Source organism: Geotrypetes seraphini, chromosome 7 (genome assembly GCF_902459505.1).
Source record: "Geotrypetes seraphini chromosome 7, aGeoSer1.1, whole genome shotgun sequence".
Taxonomy (NCBI): Eukaryota; Metazoa; Chordata; class Amphibia; order Gymnophiona; family Dermophiidae; genus Geotrypetes; species Geotrypetes seraphini.
Window position 1 is genome coordinate 65,438,165 of NC_047090.1, and position 19,938 is coordinate 65,458,102.

At 41.9% G+C, this 19,938-nt stretch overlaps 1 protein-coding gene across 25 annotated transcripts in view; it reads right to left on the reverse strand.

The window, feature by feature from the left end:
* Positions 1-10,542: 10,542 nt before the first annotated feature.
* Positions 10,543-19,938, reverse strand: part of PPFIBP1 (PPFIA binding protein 1) — a 324,575-nt gene continuing 315,179 nt past the window's right edge. For all 25 annotated transcript variants that reach the window (XM_033952602.1, XM_033952606.1, XM_033952600.1 and 22 more), the window contains 3 exons: positions 18,909-19,088; positions 13,272-13,337; positions 10,543-12,432 (listed from right to left, as the gene is read on the reverse strand). In XM_033952602.1, the coding sequence (XP_033808493.1) occupies positions 12,346-12,432; positions 13,272-13,337; positions 18,909-19,088 (333 nt within the window). In that variant the 3' untranslated portion in view covers positions 10,543-12,345. The remainder of the gene's footprint in view (positions 12,433-13,271; positions 13,338-18,908; positions 19,089-19,938) is intronic.

Sequence of the window (19,938 nt, forward strand, 5' to 3'; positions counted from 1 at the left end):
TATCTGCGCATCCTCAAGGACTTCTAATTCTCCCTCTCGCCGAGATTCTCGGAGATCTACAAGTATTTACGAATTATGCTCGTAAACCAAGGTTCCACTGTACCTTATAACAAACTGGCAGCGTCAGCAGCAATCTAGACAGGCTGCTTCACGGCCTGCTATTGCCTGGGTGTTCCTCTGCCGCATTGTTGATGATGTCATCAGCAACGCGCAGAGGAACACCTGGAAGATAGAAAGCCGCGAAGCAGCCTGTCTAGATTGCTGCTGGTTTATTTCGGTCTTGCGGTTCAGATGGGAGAGATGGGTCATGGGGGGTGGGGGGAGTGCTGCTGCTGCCGCTGGCGACTAGGACTTATTTTCGGGGGTATTATGGTAGGGCTTATTTTCGGGGAAACATGGTACATTTCAAAAGGAAAAATTGCTCAGTGTATTCCCTGCCCATTACCACCAGGATCCTACCTCCACCCCTAGGGTAGCATCCATGTGTTAAGTGTCTCCTAAGAAACATAAACCACACCAAAATCTCTTGAGCCCAATATCCTGTCATCAGTAATGGGGAGTGGTCACAGGTACCCAGCAGATCCCAAAGGACCTGGCTTGTAATTTTTTTTTAATGGACTTTTCCACCAGATAATCCTAATCTTTTTAATCCTGGAATTCATCCACTGGCCACAGATTCCACAGCCTGATGTTGCACTGTGGAAAAATACTAGCCATGATTTACTTTTAACATGCTGCTTATTAATTTCATGGAGTATTTTAATGTTTTGGGTTGTTTCAACCAACCCTTTTATCCCACTCATGATTTTATAAGCTTATCGCAAACAAGCAGGTAGAAACTTGCATCTCAGCATGAGCTCCAGCAACAACAACAAAAAAAAGAGAGCGATAACTGCACCTCTTCTAGTGAAAATAGCTTTTCATTTGTGAAATTATAACTGCAAATCCTTTTCTACAGACTGTATGTACTCTAATATAAACCAAGATTTTTGGGCCCAAAAATGAGGTTCTAAGTTTATATTAGAGTCCTCTGGTCTGCGCTGCCACCACCCAGCCCTGTTGCAGGCCTTCCATGGGCCTGCCTGAATCCCTGGTGGTCCAGCAGTGAGCTGGGGCAGGAGCAATCGTTCTCACTTCCTGTCCCAGTTCACTCTAAACCCCCCACCTGACTCCTGTAGACCTGGGTGCAAGGCAGGGCACTTGACTATAAACCCCCTGGTTTATATTCATGTCAACCTTTATTCCAGGTTATCTTAGTTTATATTTGGGTCAGTTTATATTTGAACATCTCAGACTTCAAGAATAAATGGGATACCTATGTGGGATCCCTACGAGGTCATGCCAAGGGATAGGGTCACTAGGACTGAATGAGCGGGTCAGTAGAGTGACAGTATAATTACAATTATTCTTTAGGGGGTCAGTAGACTTAAGAGGGTGGGTAAATAGTGTGGGCAGACTTGATGGGCTATGGCCCTTATCTGCCGTCATCTTTCTATGTTTCTATGGTTCCTGTTTTCACAAAATACAGTATATCACTAAGTATTTTAATTCACTAATGCATTTTGTTCAACACCTGGAATAGTTTTGACTAAGTATACAGTTAAGAACTAAATAAATAAAAATGGAAGTTCATGGCCATGGAGGCGATTTTATAATAAATGTAGAGAATGGATATGTGCAAAGGATTAACACAGTGCTTGGCTTCTTTAATTTTTCATGAACATTTAATTTCATTTTTTGACAAAATCGCTGATGTATCAGAAGAACCGTCCTATTAGGGGCAGAGGAAGGGACAGGGACGAACGCATCCTGAAGACGAATGAGTGGCTACAACGATGGTGCCAGGAGATGAACTTCGGATTCCTGAATCACGGAGAGACACTACAGGGACCAGACGGACTCCACCTGACCAACAGAGGTAAGAATGTCTTTGGACACAGACTAGCCCGCCTACTTCGAAGGGCTTTAAACTAGGTAAGTCGGGGGTGGTTACCCACTTTTACACCAGAGCAGTAAGTAATAATCCTGATGTAGCGAACCAACATTACGCTTCTAGGTCTGAGGTAAGTACCCTTACTGCAAACGAACCGCTAGGAGACAATCTGAGCAAACAGAAAGAGTGGAGAGCTATGTAAACGCACACAGCCTAGGGAATAAATTTCTAGAACTAGAAACAGAAATAGTTAATGCAGACCTAGACGTAGTAGCAATATCCGAAACATGGTTCACAGACTCTCATGGGTGGGATATAACCATACCAGGATACAACCTGATTAGACAGGACAGAGAGGGTAGGTTAGGTGGTGGGGTAGCACTTTACATCAAAGAGAACATTAAGACAACTAGGATCACAGATGTCAAGTATACTGGGGAATCCATCTGGGTAAACTTGGCCAGAGGTAGAGAAAAATGCCTGTACCTTGGTGTGGTATACAGACCTCCGAGACAATCGGAGGAAAAGGACGCAGAATTAATTGAAGACATTGAGAATATCACCTTATGGGGGGGAGGCTGTTCTATTAGGAGACTTCAACATGCCTGATGTAGACTGGAACACACTATCAGCGACAACTTGTGATAGCAGGAGGATATTAACGTCCATGAAGGGAGTACAGCTCAAACAAATGGTACTAGAGCCCACTAGGGCCCAGGCCATCCTGGACCTGGTACTTACGAATGGGGAAAGCGTCTCAGACGTCTCGGTGGGAGAGACGCTAGCCACCAGTGACCATAACATGGTATGGTTTAACCTTAAGAAAGGCTTCCCTAGATCACAAACCAAAACAAGGGTACTCAATTTCCGGGGCACTGACTTCGCACGCATGGGAGATTTCGTCTACCAGACGCTGCAGGTTCAAGAAGTAACTGATAATGTGGAAGCTATGTGGACAACCTTGAAATCGATCCTTCATGAGGCAACTATCCGCTACATAAAATCGGTAACCAAACAACAAAGAAAAAGGAAACCCCAATGGTTCACAGATGAGGTATCACACCTCGTCAAAGAGAAGAAAAGAGCATTTCTATCATACAAACGCATGGGGGAAAAAGAAGCAAACATTGAATACAGGACAAAGTCTGCAGCGGTCAAAACAGCAGTCAGGGAGGCCAAACTTCGTATGGAAGAAACTCTAGCGAACAACATCAAGAAAGGGGACAAATCCTTCTTCAGATACATTAGCGACAGGAAAAAGAACACAAACGGGATAGTACGCCTTAAAACGCCAGACGGGAATTATGTGGAAACTGACTCCGATAAAGCCAAACTACTGAATGATTACTTCTGTTCAGTCTTTACCTGCGAGGCACCAGGGCACGGGCCTCGGCTGGATACAAAGCAAAGCCTGGATGACCCATTTCAGAAGTTTGAGTTCACACCAGCTAATGTTTACAGAGAACTGTCAAGACTCAAAGGTGAACAAAGCCATGGGACCGGACAATCTGCACCCAAGAGTGCTCAGAGAGCTATGCGATGTTTTGGCAGAACCATTAGCCATGCTCTTCAATCTCTCCCTAAGTACGGGGAGAGTCCCCCTGGACTGGAAAACTGCCAATGTTGTTCCTCTGCACAAAAAGGGTTGCAGAGCGGAGGCTGCAAATTACAGACCAGTAAGTCTCACATCAATAGTGTGTAAACCCATGGAAACTCTACTTAAAGGGAAATTAGACACGATATTGGATGAGGGGAATCTGAGGGATCCCTGTCAACATGGATTCACTAGGGGCAGGTCATGCCAATCCAATCTTATCAGCTTCTTCGACTGGGTGACAGGAAAGCTAGACTCGGGAGTGTCTCTGGACATAGTGTACTTGGATTTCAGTAAAGCGTTTGACAGTGTCCCACACCATAGACTATTAAACAAGATGAAATCGATGGGGTTAGGTGAGAAACTAACGGCATGGGTCAATGACTGGCTGAGTGGAAGACTTCAGAGGGTGGTGGTCAATGGCACCCTCTCTAAGACATCGGAGGTGACTAGCGGAGTACCGCAGGGCTCAGTCCTGGGACCATCCCTTTTTAACATATTCATAAGGGACTTGACCCAAGGGCTTCAGGGAAAAGTAGCGCTGTTTGCCGACGACGCCAAACTGTGTAATATAGTAGGTGAAAGCGATCTCGCGGATGGTATGGCGCAGGATCTGATCAAGTTGGAAAACTGGTCCTCAACATAGCAGCTGGGCTTCAACGCAAAGAAGTGTAAGGTGATGCATCTCGGCAGCAGAAATCCATGCAGAACATACACCTTGAATGGAGAAACACTAGCTACGACCTCAGAAGAACGGGACTTGGGAGTAATCATCAGTGCAGACATGAAGGCTGCCAAACAAGTAGAGAAGGCCTCATCCAAGGCAAGGCGAATGATGGGATGTATCAATAGAAGCTTCGTCAGCCGTAAACCTGAAGTCATAATGCCACTGTACAGAGCCATGGTGAGACCTCATCTGGAGTACTGTGTACAAGTCTGGAGGCCACATTACCGTAAAGATGTACTTCGAGCTGAGTCAGTCCAGCGAATGGCCACTAGGATGGTCTCCGGACTAAAGGGTCTCTCATACGAGGAAAGACTGGGCAAATTGCGGCTCTACTCTCTAGAGGAGTGCAGGGAGAGGGGTGACATGATTGAGACATTTAAGTACGTCACAGGTCGTGTCGAGGTGGAAAACGACATATTCTTTCCTAAGGGACCTTCAGTCACAAGGGGGCACCCGCTCAAACTCAGAGGAGGGAGATTTGGTGGTGACACCAGGAAGTATTTCTTTACAGAAAGGGTGGTGGATCACTGGAACAAACTACCGGCGCAGGTGATCAAGGCCACTAGCGTGCTCGACTTTAAGAATAAATGGGACATCCACGTGGGATCTCTACATGGGTCGAGCAGCACTCTGACTTAATGGGGTGGGACAGTAGAGTGGGCAGACTTGGTGGGCTGTAGCCCTTTTCTGCCGTCATCTTTCTATGTTTCTATGTTCTATGACTTTTAAGCAACGGTAATTGGGAATGTGAGCCACTGGACCTGGCGTAAAATGCTAATTAAAAAAATCATGGTATCCTATTTCCTCTTTTAAAGTCAATTTTTATCTTAGCCTTCTTAAAAATTTTTGCATTTACACTCTAAACATTATTTTATGTACAACACTGGATAATTGTCTTAGAATCTTTCTTCCTGCCCCCATCATTTCTCTAAAAGATAAGAAACTCCAATAAATAACGAGGCCTCTTTGGAGCCTCCTTTTCTATGGGCTAATCCCCGATTCTGTGTCCGATTGCATGCAGGCCGACAAATTCAGTAAAGGCCTGTATGCAAATGAGGATGATTGTTGACACGCTGCCCACCCACCACATGGATCGCTAATGAGCAATCCTTGAGAATGCGCAGACCATCTTCCTTGCTTGTAGATGGTCTGCGTATTCTCAGTAGGAATTATTATTATTATTTTTTTTTGCAAGCCTGTGGTTTTAACCTGCTTTAAGCTCACAGGTTAAAACCATGGGCTTGCACTGCGGGGAAGGGTGGGAGAGTCGGGGCTGCAGGAGTTCGGGGCAGGGTGGCAGAAGTCGGAAAGGACCTGAGTGACTGGTCCTCAGCAGTCGCTTGTTTGTGATCAGCCAGCCCAGTTGGTGTTGCAGGGTTTTGGTTTGTGAATCACTGCCTGCCATCATTTGAATGCTGTTACCCCTCATTTGCATGTACGGATCAGAGGATGATTGGGACACAGGTTAGTGAATCCAGAGGGAAATCAGGTCACAAAGGGGTCGCAAACTGATTGGTACATGATCAGTTTATTTAGTGAATCTAGCCCTATATTCCCAGCTCTTACTGGGAAGTTGCGTCAGAGGAGAAGCTTCCGCCCCCAGATGCACGCGACTGCAGGCAGGCTTCAGCAAGTTACTCTGGAAACTAACGTGCCGCAAAGGTAAGGGGGAGGGAGGGAGATAGATTCGGCCAGTAGGTAGAAAGGAGGGGGCCGCGCGCTTTCCCTCCCTTAACTGCGGGGACAAGGCCATTCACTGCTCCACAGGGTGGTGGATGGCCTTGTCCCCGTACCTGCAGTGATTACTTCCCCCACCCCCCACCATTTTGGCAGGTTATCCGCAGGCAACAGCCACCTTGTCATTCTCTAGTTCAACGGAAAAAACTGTTCGAGTCTTCTTTTGAATATCACAGCCCCAAAGTCTGGAATAGCCTGCCTCTGGGCCTTCAACAGCACCCCAACTACTCCAATTTTAGGAAAATGTTAAAGATATATCTTTTCTCTCTCTATGACCTGCTTGAAACCCATCTCAAATCTAAAAATGTTTGCTGTAATGCCAATCAGCATGTCCTTGTAACTAAATTGTAAATTGCAATGATTCCTAGCTGAAAACTGCAGAATATAAGAAACTACATGGTATGGTATGGTAAGGTAAGGTCAGTTCATAGACAAAACCGCCGAAGACAAAGGCGCGTGCCGACAACTGAGCGCAAGACGGAAGCGTGCGCCGAAGAAAAAGTGTTTTTAGGGGCTCTGATGGGGGGTTTTGTTGGGGAACCCACTTTAATACAGATCGCGGTGGGGGGGGGGGGGTTGTAACCCCCCTCATTATACTGGAAACTTAACTGTTTCCCTGTTTTTTAGGGAAAAAGTGAAGTTTTCAGTAAAATGTGGGGGTTACAACCCCCCACAATGCGGTGTGATCCGTATAAAGTGGGGGGGGGGTGTTTCCCCCCACACCTCCCGTCGGAGCCCTTTAAAGCAGTCATTTTCTTTGGCGCGCGCCTCCGCACTGTGCTCAGTTGTCTGCACGCACCTTTGTCCCGGCGCGCTTTTAAGGTCAGCTCCCCAAGTTATTCTCAACATCAGAGGGTCAGTCTGCTTATCATTGTATCTTAATATTAGAGAAGTGGTAGATCTTTGTTCCATGTTTATTTACCAGTCAAAGCACATGCATATCTTTATTAGGTATGTGTCTTAATATTTATTTTAATTTATTCAATTTTCTATACTGTTCTCCCAAGGAAGCTCAGAACGGTTTACATGCTTTTATTCAGGTACTCAAGCAGTTTTCCCTGTCTGTCCCAGTGGGCTCACAGTCTATCTAATGTTCCTGGGGCAATGGGGGGTTTAAGTGACTTGCCCAGGGTCACAAGGAAAAGTGTAGGTTTGAACCCACAACCTCAGGGTGCTGAGGCTGTAGCTTTAACCACTGTACCAGCAAAGCAGTTTACAGCACTGCTAAGTAGAAGAGCATTGGAAAATAGCTACATCAATAGAAAAGCACAAGTGAGGTTTAGAGCAGGGAACAGTCAATATAATCATGCCACGACTCCTGGTGTTTATTGTACCAAGCTTCTGAAAAGCATGAGAAAATAGGTGAGCCTTGAAAAGTGCTCTGAATTTATGGCATGAAAGTTTGAAACAGACTGACATGAGTAGGGCAGTGGTGTCCAACCTTTTTCATGTAAAGGGCCTTTAGTGTGAATACAAGAAAGCTTTGAGGTCCACCCATCCCCAAATTTCAACCTTACACATATTACTAATTTTGTAAATTGCCTTGACCTGCTTGGTCAGTTGAGTATTGAAAATTAATATTGATTCTACAACACTTCAAGGATATTTTTTAAAAGCTCATTTTTATTTTGAATTGTGAACCGTAATTTTGTAAATTGCCTTGACCTGCTTGGTCAGTTGAGTATTGAAAATTAATATTGATTCTACAACACTTCAAGGATATTTTTTAAAAGCTCATTTTTATTTTGAATTGTGAACCGTAGCAAATTCCATAAATGAAACCCACATAAGAGATTGTTTGCAGTTACTATATCAAGTGGGCAAGACTGAAATTAATGCATTTAAAGGATTTGAAGAGCATTTCAACCAACTTGGGCTGCAATGGAGGACTTTAGGGGGCAACATACAGCCCTGGGGCCACAAGCTGGAGACCACTGAGGTAGGGCATTCCAGAGTATAGGAGCGAGAAAGGAAGCAGTGCGTTGTGTAGATTTGAGGTGCACAGTGGAAGGCAGGAACAGTAGGCTAGAACTCTAATGTGGCATGGAACAGTCAGGATGCAGAGAAACTAGGTAAGCGGGCACCCTGATATAGAGAGATTTGTGGATAGCATTAGAAGCTTATGCTGTATTCTGAAGCAGCCAGAGGTGGGGTGCTAAAAGCAGACTAGCCCAATCAGTGCGACAGGCAGGACTCAAAAGTCGAGTTGTTTGGTATTGATATGTATCTGCAGTTTTATATCTGCATATAAACAGACTTTATACATCACACAAATGTTTAAATACCACTCAGATACTCACAATCACAGAAATGTTCAGGAAGAAAAAATTGTTCCCAGATTAGCCCCATTTTAGAGCCAATAATGGCAGTTTGGGCACAGGGACACGACACAAGGAACCTGTCCTATGTGCGAGTACCTAGCGGTACCACTGGAAAAATAAAGAAATTCTAAAACAGACACATGCTTTCCATTTTCAAAGTCTTTATTTCTTGTAAATGGCAATATTTTAGTTTGTAGTTCTGTACAAATAAAATTAAATATCATAAGATAACCTTATGCGTGTTATTGACCTTCCTACATTATATTAGAATTTATTGCTGCTTATTTAGTAGAAACATCACTTTCATGTCACCCTTTTTAATATATGTATTGACCTCAAAGTACAGTATCTCTTCATCTAAGAAACCAGAGTCCCCCTGTGGTTACTGTGATGTTCTTTTGCTTTCTACAGCAGTGTTTCTCAGCTTGGTCCTGGGGTACCCCCTTGCCATTTCAGGAAATCCACAATGAATATGAATGGAAGAAATTTGCATATAATAGAGGCAGTGTATGCAAATCAAGTTTATGCATATTCATTGTGGATATCCTGAAAACCTGACTGCCAAGGGGGTACTCCAGGACCGAATTGATAAACACTGTTCTACAGGATCTTACATCATCAGAGCCAGAAGAAACTGGGTCATTATACAAAACATCTTCAGGATGCCATTTCTAGTTAATAAAGCCTGAACAGCATCAGTCATTTCAAACAATTATATAAAACATTAATTTACACATGAACCACAGATAAATGCTTCTATGAACAGATGTACTGATAAGGCCTCTGATGACCGCTGCCAACAGTGAAACATTTTATTCAAGGACATCGGAGGAAAAAAAAAGAAACAGCGTCTGAGAAATGTACAAGTGTTCTTGAAAGAGTATTTTGCTGCAAACACCGCAGGGGATGGAAATAAACAGGTACAACTTGCAGGCGCAAAGAGTTTGAACCAGAGTTTGTGCAGCGCTCGCTGTGAAACAAATTTCAAAAGCAACGAGAGAGACATTGCATGAACCTCTGGTAAAAATGCACCAAAATTCAAAGTGTAGGTACCTCCTTTTGAGGCAGTGCATTGACACAAGTCTTTTAGAGGTCACTCGAGTGGAAGTTCTCCAAATGCACTGCTGCCAGTGAAGGGTTGTGCTCCAATATTGTGTGTTCAGTTGCTAGGGACAGGCAGGTTTCCTGAAATCCTGCAGAGCTTACCTGCCTCTCACTATTGAAAACTATAATTGTGAAATAGTACTCCCCCAAGTGGCACCAAAGGCTCCTGCTCAGCTTAGAGAGAACCTGCTGAAATGGGATGCCATGCAGGACTCATAAAACATTAAAAAAAAGCCCAAAAGGTTAAATTTTTAGAAATGTATCTGAATTGTGCAGAAGTTATGGCTTATAAAGCAAAGAACCCCAACTAGCAAGTACAATTGTAGTTCTGGCATTAAGGCTGTAAACATGTTTTTAAATACATAATCATATACAGTGGAACCTTGGTTTATGAGCATAATTCATTCCAGAAGCATGCTCGTAAACCAAATTGCTCGTATATCAAAGTGAGTTTCCCCATAGGAAGTAAGGGAAACTTGCTTGATTCGTCCCCCCACCGGCACTGCCAGCCCAAACAGAAGCCTTACCCCATCTGGCACCGACACGCAGCCCCAGGACGTGCCGGTGAACAAAGATCCTTCCCGTTGCCTGGGCCTTGAGCATCTGCGCATGCTCAAGGCCTTCTGGTTCTCGCTCTCTCCGAGATTCTCAGATGCTCAAGGCCCAGGCAACAGGATCTTTGTTCATTGGCACGTCCTGTGGGCTGCGTGCCAGTGCCAGATGGGGTAAGGCTTCTGTTTTGGGAGGGGCATTTGCGAGGGGGGGGCAGCGATGCCGGTTCAGGCTGATTCTCTTGTTATTATTTTGTTCCTTGAAAAACAGGTGGTCAACTTTGCACCAGTACTCTATCAGAATATGAACAGAGGCAAGAGAGTGATAACTGCCCTCTAGTAGGAGTCTTACAGTTCACCTTGGGGCTTGAGTAAAGTAACCTTGCCATAGGTACGCAACAGATTCCAAAGTTACTTTTGCTGTAACACTGCATCATTGGTAGATATGTAACATTGTATACTAAAATATATATTATGCATATTATAACACTACAGACCCTCCTTCGAGGAGCAAATAAAGCATTGAAAAATAAGGCTATTTGCTCCATGTTTTTCTGGGGTTGGATATGCTCCAGGAACACCCAGGTCAATATTCAGCTCATGGAGATTTTTTTTTTTTTCCTAAATGCCAGCTGCTGTGGGCTTTCTAGTCTGAATATTCAGCGCCAGGGTCTCTCTAGATACCAATACCAAATATATGCCTATAATGCAGGTGCTAGCACCAGCGATATCCAAGTACTGGTCTATCGCTACTAACCAGCTAACTCCTGACACTGCCCCCCAGACCACCCGAATAACACTGAGGTGGTCTGGCCAGATTTTCAACAGCATTACCTGGGTAAGTGGTGCTGAAAATCCACATATGAGCTAGACATTGGGACTCATCCAGGGAGGAGCCATTACTACCAAGAGAAATTGTACCAAATAAAATCAACCCCACTGTTTTTTTTCTTTTAAGGTGCTTCAGTTTCTTGCTAGCTTTTTTCAAAAATCCATGCTCCCATCAGGCAGCTTGGGACCAGAAGAAGCAAGGATGTGCCATCTTTTTAAATGTACTTGCTGCTCTGATGGGCATATAAGTACTCTCATAGAGTATATAGCTACATGCATGTATATATATATAGCTCTCCATGTCAACTTAGCAAACCTGTCTTTTAATAAATGTAAGATGCTGTTTTAAAGAAGAGTTTCACACATGTAAAAGAAATCTCTACGATCATTCATGTCTAATAGCATCATCCTTACTACAGAGCATCTACAGATAAGATGAGCATCATCTATATTTTGCCATTTTTTTAAAAAAAAGAAACGTTCCCTCTCTTCACGGTATGAAAAGCCTATTGCCGTTCTGTTTGTCCAAATCAACCCTACCCCTCTCTGTAAACTGAAGAAAATCTGTCAGTCACAAGAGGAACAAAAATTCCCCCCCGTTGTCCATTTCTTTTACACTTCCAGTTATGTCTGAACTTCATTAAACACTGTCTTTTGTTATTATGCAATCACAAAAATTCTTTGGTCATTTCACTGCTTCTAGAGAATCTTCAACGATTCATTTAAAATGGCTTCTTCCACATTCCTTATATACCAAGCTTTCAAAGAACTCAATGGTTTTCAAAACAATGATTATTGCCACCAAAGGCTTCATGGCCAAAGGTTTCACTGTGCTTCAGGGCAAGTAGTTTATAGAGCAACTATAAAAGACTTAACACCACACCAATAAAATACAGTTTCTAATTGGATAATTCTCAACATGAAAACACTGACAATATTTAGCAAAAGGAAAGTAAACAGGTCAGTCTGACTCCTCCAGTAACCAGCTGGTGTGCAAACTGGGGTTATCTATAAAAGTCAATGATTTGTCATTCTATGACACAAAATAAAATTCTGCATTTAGAGTTAGAAAAGTGTATAAAAATAGACACAGGAATCAAATTTTTTTTTTCTCAGGGATCAGGCACTGTTATGACACTTCAAAGACCACATCCAATACTGAAAGGACAGGTAACATCTGCGACTCTGGTAATGTCATTTTTTGTCTAAAAGCTAAACACCTCTCAACCACAACACTGCACTTATTATGCTACAATGAAATACATATTAAATGTACATTTCATGATGTGCAAGAGTATGGGTACCTATTTCAGTGACCTATTTCAGATGTAATATGACATCCATTTTTTGTACATTAAATATAATAAATGTTTCCATTCATCAGTGTTTGCATGGCAATTTTGAAGAGAGGCACTTGTTTTCCCTCGAATTATATCACTTCTAACAAACAGAAGCACGAGCAAAATACATGATATACAGCCTATTATATGTATTGGTGTTTTGGCAGGTGGTTATGTCTTTCTCTTGACCAAAACCGGTAACTGTTGTCACACATTAGAGTCTTCGTCTGTAATACTGGTATTTGGAGAACGAGTGGCAAAGTCCTTAAACATTTCATCTTCTTTTAACATGTGCTGGAAATGGAAACCAAAAAAGTCAAGTTAACTCACACACAATCATAGCATTAGACTGTTATTCAAGAGTTATGCCATAGGCATAGAGCAGGGATCTCAAAGTCCCTCCTTGAGGGCCGCAATCCAGTCGGGTTTTCAGGATTTCCCCAATGAATATGCACTGAAAGCAGTGAATGCACATAGATCTCCTGCATATTCATTGGGGAAATCCTGAAAACCCAACTGGATTGCGGCCCTCAAGGAGGGACTTTGAGACCCCTGGCATAGAGCTTTTGAAAGTAAAGTGATACAGAACTATATCCGAGCTAAGTATTAATTTAATAAATAAAAGTCCTATATAAAATAAAAGGGGCAAAAGAGTATTTTGATATTCATATATTTAAAGAAATACTATTTATAGGAATATTGTCTTAAGAGAAGTCCATAGAGAGAAATAAAATCTAAAAATATATGAAAAAATTTCAAAAAGAGACAGTTGGGCCGATGATAGCCTGCATATAGGCTATTAGCCGAGACTGGTTCTAACGGTGAACAGCCGCGGGCACTTGAAAGCCATAGTCTCTGACAGAAGTTCAGTAGAGATAAATTCAATCCAGCATTAGCCTATTTTTTAGTGGTATTAGTGATTAACATAAGAACTGCCATACTGGGACAGACTGAAGGTCCATCAATCCCAGTATCCTGGTTTCCAACAGTGGCTGATCCAGGTCACGAGTACCTGGCAAGATCTCAGAAATAGTGGATTTTTCCAAGTCCATCTCAATGGCAGCTTATGGACTTTTCTTTTAGGAACATAGAAAGCCTTCCAATTGTGAAGGAAGAGTTTTAGAAAGCCTTACAGTTAAGTTGTTGATGCCTTCAGAAAATGCTCCAATTTGTCTCACTGTTCCTTCTGAATCATCCATCTAAAAAAAAAAACAAAAAACACCCAAAAAGGAATGGTGTTTATACTATGGTTAGCAAAGATCAAGTATAGTGATTTATGACAAACAGTCCACAGAAAAAAAAAATTTAAGCCTCCTTATTTCATCAAAACTTAATAAGCATCCCAAGGTGGGTACAATAAAAATATACTGTCTGAAATTCAAAGCAATTTAAGCAGGCAGGAGCTCATCATGCCCTGTATATCACTTACTACTGTGGCATTTAAATGACAGTGAATAACATCACAGAATGCTCAACAGAATAAAATGGGCAGGTCAAGGGTGGCAGAAGAGGCACATTAGGGAAGAGTCTGGGGTTTAGGCAAGTGCTTTACGGAGAGGGTGGTAGATGCCTGGAATGCGCTCTTGAGAGAGGTGGTGGAGAGGCAAATGGTAACGGAGTTCAAAGAAGCGTGGGATGAACACAAAGGATCTAGAATCAGAAAATAAAGAGTAAATATTGAAGAACTAAGGCCAGTATTGGGCAGACTTGCACGGTCTGTGTCTGTATATGGCCGTTTGGTGGAGGATAGGCTGGGGAGGGCTTCAATGGCGGGGAGGATGTAGGTGGGCTGGAGTGAGCTTTGATGGAGACTTCAGTAGTTGGAATCTAAGCACAGTATCGGGCAGAGCTTTGGATCTTTGCCCAGAAATAGATAAGAAGAAAACAATTTTAAAAAATTAAATTGAATCAAGTTGGGCAGACTGGATGGACCATTCGGGTCTTTATCTGCCATCATCTACTATGTTACTATGCTGGCAATATTCAGTGCCAGGACCTGCATAGCTAAGTATTTTTTCTCCTTTTCTATACCTTATTGTTGTTCACCCTTAGTCCTTTTGTGCCATGTTAGTCCGTTCTGTCTTTGTATCTGATATGTATTTTTGTTGTGTACCCCCTGATTTTAAATATTTTGTATAATTTGTAATATATCAAATAACCACTAAATTTGAAACTTGTTAATTTAGGACAGTTCAAAAGCTGTCTTAAATTAACCTGCTTAGAAATGCAAGGCCCAGCACCCTCTAAATCCAGAAAAGAAAGAGGAAATACTTGAGATTAACAAAAAGCTTAAGAAGATTAAACAATGGCTTAATTCCAATATGTTACAGAAAACAAAAGCTTTACTTTTTCCATGGACAAAGGGAATAAGCTTGAGTGCTCCTTTCACCCTTGATAACATTCACCTGGATTTAGTAATATCTTTAAAAATACTGGGTGTCAATCATCGACGATAAATTTTCTTATCACGAACATATAAGCAATACCATCAAATCTTGTTTTTATAAGCTCTGAATGATTCGCTCGATTTCTAAGTTTCTGGAACCAAAATCGCTAAATATATTAATTCACTCTTTAATTATTGCTAAACTTGATTACTGTAATTCTTTATTAATAAATATCACACAAAAAGAAAAGAAGCACTTTCAGATAATCCAGAATACTGCCGTTAAACTCATTCATAACGGAAAAAAATATGATCATGTCACTCCTTTTCTGATTAAATTTCACTGGCTCCCAATTAACCACTATATTACTTTTAAAATTTTACTCTTAGTATTTAAAACCCTTTCCACTAATGAACCTCAATTTATTAATAAATTACTTATCCCTTATAGTACATTGTGTTCTCTCTGGTCCACTAATCAAAAGCTCATAGTAGTCCCCTCTTTGAAAGTTATCGGAACTCGACGACATGATATGTTTTCAGTGATGGCTTCACAACTTTGGAACATTTTGCCTCAGCATGTAAGAGAGGAAAATGATCTGAGTCGTTTTAAAAGTAACTTAAAGAGTTTCCTTTTTAAAGATGCTTTTAATTTTTAGATTATGTTCAAATTTTATATTAGTTTCCTTCCAGGTTTCTACTTTTCCCTCCAGGTTTCTACTTTTCTTTCCATCTATGGTTCTCCTCTGTACTTTAAATCATTGAATTGTAGTTCTGTGTACTGATTAGTCTGTAAGTCTGTTGGTCTAACCCAGGGGTGCCCAACGCGTCGATCGTGATCGACCAGTAGCTCAGGAAGGCAACGCGAGTCGATCGCGGAGCCTATCCCGGGCTCTGTGATAGACTCGTGTTGCCGTCCTGATCTACGGGCCGATCAGCCTTCCTCTCCAGTTTTCTTTCTCCCTAGGGCCTTTTAGCTGGGCGATCCGCCCAGCTGTCATCTGCCGCTGCTGAACAAAAAACCGGGTCCTGCCTTCGCGGAAACAGAAAGTAGGCAGGACCCGGCAGGAAGAAGAACAAATGCTTGTCTCCCGCATTAGCCCGTAGCGAACGCTTGCTTCAGGGCTCTCAACATGTGCGCGCCGGCTTCCCTTCTCCCCTCCCCCCCCCCCGGACATAACTTCCGGTTTCGGAGGGAAGAGAAGAGAAGCCGGCGCGCACATGTTGAGAGCCCTGAAGCAAGCGTTCGCTACGGGCTAATGCGGGAGACAAGCATTTGTTCTTCTTCCTGCCGGGTCCTGCCTACTTTCTGTTTCCGCGAAGGCAGGACCCGGCAGCATTTCCCCCAATAGGTTGATCGCGATCTTGGGCTGATCAGCCTTCCTCTTCCCGATGGCAGAATTGACGTCAGGGAGAGGAATGCTGGTTGGCCGAAGCAGGGAAAGCTTGGGGCCTGTTATTGGTGGCGTTTGGGTCCTGGTCCCCGATGGCAATGGCAGTGGCAGTGGCTTGGGGGAGGGCAGGGAGAAAGAAAGAAAAAGGGCAGGCAGGGAGACAGAAGGAAAGAAGAGAAACAGAAAAAAATGAAAGGGAGGCAGAGAGAAAGAAAGGGCAGGGAAGAGGAAGGAAAAGTTGGGGGGAAGAAATGAGGTCTGGAGGAGAAGAAGCATACAGGCTAAAAGAAGGGAAGAAAGATTGGATGCACAGTCAGAAGAAGAAAGTGCAACCAGAGACTCATGAAATCACCAGACAAGGTAGGGAAAATGATTTTATTTTAAATTTTGTGATCAAAATGTGTCTGAATTTATATCTGCTGTCTATATTTTACACTATGGTCCCCTTTTACTAAACCACAATAGAGGTTTTTAGCGCAGGGAGCCTAGGAGTGTCGAGAGCAGCGCTGGGCATTCAGCGCAGCTCCCTGCACTAAAAACTGCTAACGTGGTTTAGTAAAAAGGGAGGGGGTGGGTATTTGTCTACTTTTGTATGGTTGTTACTGAGGTGACAGTGCATAGAGTCATCTGCTTTGACCTCTTTGAAAACCCTGGAATAGGAATGATGATTAACATTTTCTATGCATACAGTGTGCGTTGTGTTTTTTAAAAATTTTATTGTTGGTAGATCATTGTGACTTGGTCATTTAAAAAGTAGCTCGCAAGCCCAAAAAGTGTGGGCACCCCTGGTCTAACCCATCATTTTTAAAATTTAAATGGTATGTCTAAATATATGTTTATTTTTTATTAATGTTGTATCTCGCTTAGTAAATTTAAATAAGCATTTCATCAAATTAAAATAAACTTGAAACATGAACTTGAAAACTATCTTTTAACTTTAAAGCCCTCCAATCCCACTTTCTGGCTTCTAAAATAGCCTCCCCTCTCTCCTACCCTGAAGCCTATAGGAATCAACGCTCCTTCCCTCATTCCCTTACTCTCCTAAAGTCTACATAGGCCTTCCAGCCCCCTTGCTTCTGCCCCTAGAGCAAGCTGCTATGAGAGAGAACCGCAGTCATTTGCAACTGAAGGGATTAAGAGCAAGAGGGCTTTGCTTCTGCCCCCAATAACCACCACAGATCACTAGAGACATCAGATAGGCCTAGGGGGCCTACCTAGACATTGTGGGAGGAGGGTGTGGGTTCATTCCAGCAGGCTAGTAGAGGGGCTTTGATTCTTACAGGCTGGAAGAAGGGGGGAGGGAGGGGGCTATTTATGGAGTTCAGGCAGGGAATTTGGGAGAAGCTTTGAAGTCAAAACATAGTTATGATACCAATACTGCAATACAACATCATATGCACATGTAATCAGTGTAATAGTGTTATGAGAAATTGCAGTATTGATGTATTATTGTCATGCATCCATCTTACTGCACTTTAATATACTTGGCATGTGTTCGTTTTTTCTTCGTTTATGCTTCATTTTTTGAAGCATTGACAACATTTGTAATGTTTTCTTTATACATTTAAAAATCAATAAAATTGTTGAACTAAAAAAATAAATAAATAAATAAATAAATAAATAAATAAATATATATATAGTTATGAGGGTCCCAGCTGGCATTCACCTGGGACCGCATTAATGTCTTATGTGGGCTTTGGCCAAATATCAGCTGAGACACTCTTAGGCTCTAGTGGCCATCCCCACCAAATGTAGCCCACAATAATGCCAGACATGGCCCAGCACTGAATACTGGGGGCTAATCTAGCCAGTAACAATATGCCTCTGATTTGCTAAAATTCTGCAGTCCAAACACATCTGCTCACTGCCATGGAATCTATATGTTGCAAGGATTTACTGAATCCGCCCTATCTTTTCTCACATGTTGCAGCTTCTGTAGTTGAAATCGTACTGGATTCCAAAGGGAACCATAATCTGAATCCCTACTGAGAACCGTCACCATTAGGGCTGAATGGGGGTGACAAACCTCTTCTAGAGTTGGACGTGGTCCAAAGAATGGAAATCCAAAGAAGTAGGCAAAACGATCCCAAGCACCACACATCCACTAATCTTATCATAGTTTTTAAGCCAGCAATATAAACAGCAAAGACAAAGCAGTAAAAAAAACAAAACAAAAAAAAACCCTCTTGGACATGCTGACATTTTAAAGGTGGAGGCGCTCCCGTAAAGAAAGTCATTTAAGTTAAGTACTTCACTAAAATGAATCATTTATGAATATCAGAAGAATTACATATGAAATAAATGGTAAAAAATAATTAAAAAACAACTAATGTAAATTTGATCCAATGAAGATCGGGTTCAGTGATTTGTTTCACGGGAACCATTGGGGTAGTTTGACCCTCTGAGGATCGTTACCATCCTTAATTGTATTAAGGCATGGTAAAAAAATTGTTGTTACAGACAATACTGGAAGTAAAAGGTTGTTGAGGACATTTTAAACCAGGTATCTAATAGATTATAGCTGATCAGAATGAACATATTTATGTCAAAAGGAACCTTACTCTGACAATTCATAAAAATCTTTAATTTTTTTAAACATTTTACATTTGGTTTTAACTTCCATAATTTGAGGCATTCTATTCCAAGTTGTCTGCTGTGTTGCAAGGATTTAAGCATTGATATATCATTATTACAACAGAGGCACATCAGTTATGCATTCCACAGTACCTGTGTCTTGGTTTCAAGGTAAAATGACAGAGGGGATATTTCCCACCTGGCACCGTCCATAGGAAAAGGAGTATCTTGCTTGCCACCATTATAAGCAGACCAACACGGGCACTGCAGAAGGCACGGAAGAGAACCTGTGCAACTTTTATAAAGTCATAAACTAGAATTATTTTCCATCCCTAGTATTTTTTCCTTTTTCCTTCAAGTCCACAGACTCCTTAGCGTACAATATTAAGCCACGAGAACATGGTAAATAAGCTGACCTGCTCTATTCTGTCCAAATCCTCTTCATCATACATTCTAATATCCAAACCATGGCTGAATCCTTTTGTAGGATGGCTTCCAGACAACGGTCCCAGCTCCATCGGGCACACATACTCTTCTCCATCATCTTGCTTCTTCTTTCTTAGACTCCCAAAATTGCTGAACGCAAGTTTCTTTGGCTAATGAAAAAAAGAAGTTAATTAAAAGACTGCCTGGCTCCCTGGCACATTTCTTACAACAGGACGATAGGACAGCTTAATGAGAACAGTGTTTATTAAATTGTGAATTGTTTTTCATTGAGGTAACAGTATGTCCACTTGTTATCAAGCAGAAATGAGATAGCTGCTATTTAAACTACAACATAGGGAAAGGAGAACTGAGCACCTATTTGTTTATTAAAGTCTTAAATTCAATTTATAAATTCCAATCTGAGTCTTGTATAAATATAATTAAAAGCATTATCCCCCCCTTTTTATGAAGCTGCGTTAGGCTTCACCATCGCTGACCAAGGTGGTAAAAGCTCCGATGCTTATAGAATTCCTATGAGCGTTGGAGCTAATACTGCCATGGTCAACGATAAAGCCTAACACAGCTTTATAAAAGGGGGCCTATATAAGGAGGTCCCAGCCATAATGCAGTTAATTTGATGCTCTTAAACACAAAAGGAAAATCCCCCTTCCCCCCAATCAATGAATTATATACTTTACCCACAAAAATTTTAAATGAGTTTTTGCTCACTTCACTTCACCTGGTCAATGTAAAGTTATTCTCCTATACCATGATCATTAAATTAGGTCGAATATAATAAACTATTGCTTCTAATCTTGCTATAAACAACTGTGATTAATCAACAGCACTACTGTTAATTGCTATTAATGCAAGTGATTAAAAAAAACACTTATAGTCACAGGCTACGTGGGTTAATCCATTTCTTTTGTAGACATTAAGATTTGTGTGTTAAACGCTAGAGTTTGCAGCCACTATTTTGAACCTAGATTGCTGCTGTCCACCAGGAAATTTTTCAGGCAG